This window comes from Microtus ochrogaster, chromosome 5 (genome assembly GCF_000317375.1).
Source record: "Microtus ochrogaster isolate Prairie Vole_2 chromosome 5, MicOch1.0, whole genome shotgun sequence".
Lineage (NCBI taxonomy): Eukaryota > Metazoa > Chordata > Mammalia > Rodentia > Cricetidae > Microtus > Microtus ochrogaster.
In genome coordinates, this window is record NC_022012.1 from 69372921 (window position 1) to 69374381 (window position 1461).

At 46.6% G+C, this 1461-nt stretch overlaps 1 protein-coding gene across 2 annotated transcripts in view; it reads left to right on the forward strand.

The window, feature by feature from the left end:
- Positions 1-1461, forward strand: part of Fam81a (family with sequence similarity 81 member A) — a 56124-nt gene that overhangs the window by 48610 nt on the left and 6053 nt on the right. For both annotated transcript variants that reach the window (XM_026779430.1, XM_005347670.2), the window contains exon 7: positions 308-443. In XM_026779430.1, the coding sequence (XP_026635231.1) occupies positions 308-443 (136 nt within the window). The remainder of the gene's footprint in view (positions 1-307; positions 444-1461) is intronic.

Sequence of the window (1461 nt, forward strand, 5' to 3'; positions counted from 1 at the left end):
TAGGAGCACCATCATGGGCAGGAGCACCATCAGATGGGTAGGAGCACCATGATGGGCAGGAGCACCATCAGATGGTTAGGAGCACCATCATGGGCAGGAGCACCATCAGATGGGTAGGAGCACCATCGGATGGGTAGGAGCACCATCATGGGCAGGAGCACCATCAGATGAGTTTGTGTTGTATGTTTCCACTCACTCCATGTGGCACATGGTCCTAAAAGAAGGTAATGCCATTCTCATACTCAAAACTGTTTACATCCAACTTCTTTACACACCTTTTCTTCCCTTTCGTTTATTTCTATTTTAGATTTAAAGGTACAGTCGAGGAGCTCAGCAACCAGATTTTATCTGCCCGGAGTTGGCTGCAACAAGAACAAGAACGGATAGAGAAAGAACTTTTACAGAAAATCGAACATCTTTCCTTGATTGTTAAGGAAAACAGTGTAGGTATTAATATTTTTGAATAATAGATACTGAGAGGGGGCCTGCAGTGTCTCAATAGCACCTAAGGACTCAGGACACGTTCATTTGGCAACACCAGAAGCTGTTCAGGCATTCCTTCCTGCCTTTGAGTAATTTCCACGTTCCTCCTCCCTTTCCCTTCTTCCTCTCCCATTCCTGTTCTGTTTCTCTTCCTTCCTTCCTTCTGGGGATCAAACCTCGATTCTCGTACCTGCTATCTTAGTTCCTTTTCCTGTTGCTATGAGAAAATACTCTGCAAAGCATCTTAAGGGAGAAGAAATTTATTCTGGTCCACAGGTCAAGGGTCCACTTCGGGATGGTGAGGGAGTCAAGGTGGCAGGGACGCGACACAGCTGGTCATGTTGCCTCCACCACAGGAAGCAGCGAGGGGTGACTAAATGTCACTGCTCAGCTCTCTTCCCACTTACACAGTTCGGTGTCCCAGCCAGGGGATGGTGCCACCCACAAGGGTTGGTTCTTCCCAACTCAAGCAAATCAAAATAACCCCCCACAGGCACACACAGAGGCCTGACTACCAGTTAATTCTAGATTCTGTTAAATTGACAAATTAGTACTGGCCATCATATCTGCTGATCTTGAACTTTACCACCCAGCCAAAGCCCCCAGCCAAGCACCCGCCATTCCCTCTTCTTCATAGTCTTCATAAAGACAGGGAGTGCTTTGATTGATGTTGGTTAGCAAAGGGCAAATTGAACACTTCAATGTATGGCTTTTGAGTCAAGACTTTAATGCGTCCAATTGTCCAGCACCCATTTCTAAATAGAGCCATCAGTCACCTACTTGAACCTGTTTTTCTGGTTTTTGTTTGTTGTTTATGTTGTGACCTACTTTTTGCTTTCACCAGTGTTGAGTGGCTTTCTGTCCCTCCAGGTCAAGGCACAGTAACGACAGTGTGCCTTTCCTCTCCCAGGGCAACGGATCAGCATTCACCATTTTCTTTCCATCTACTTCTGCCTCCACCCCCCTCTCTCAAACAGC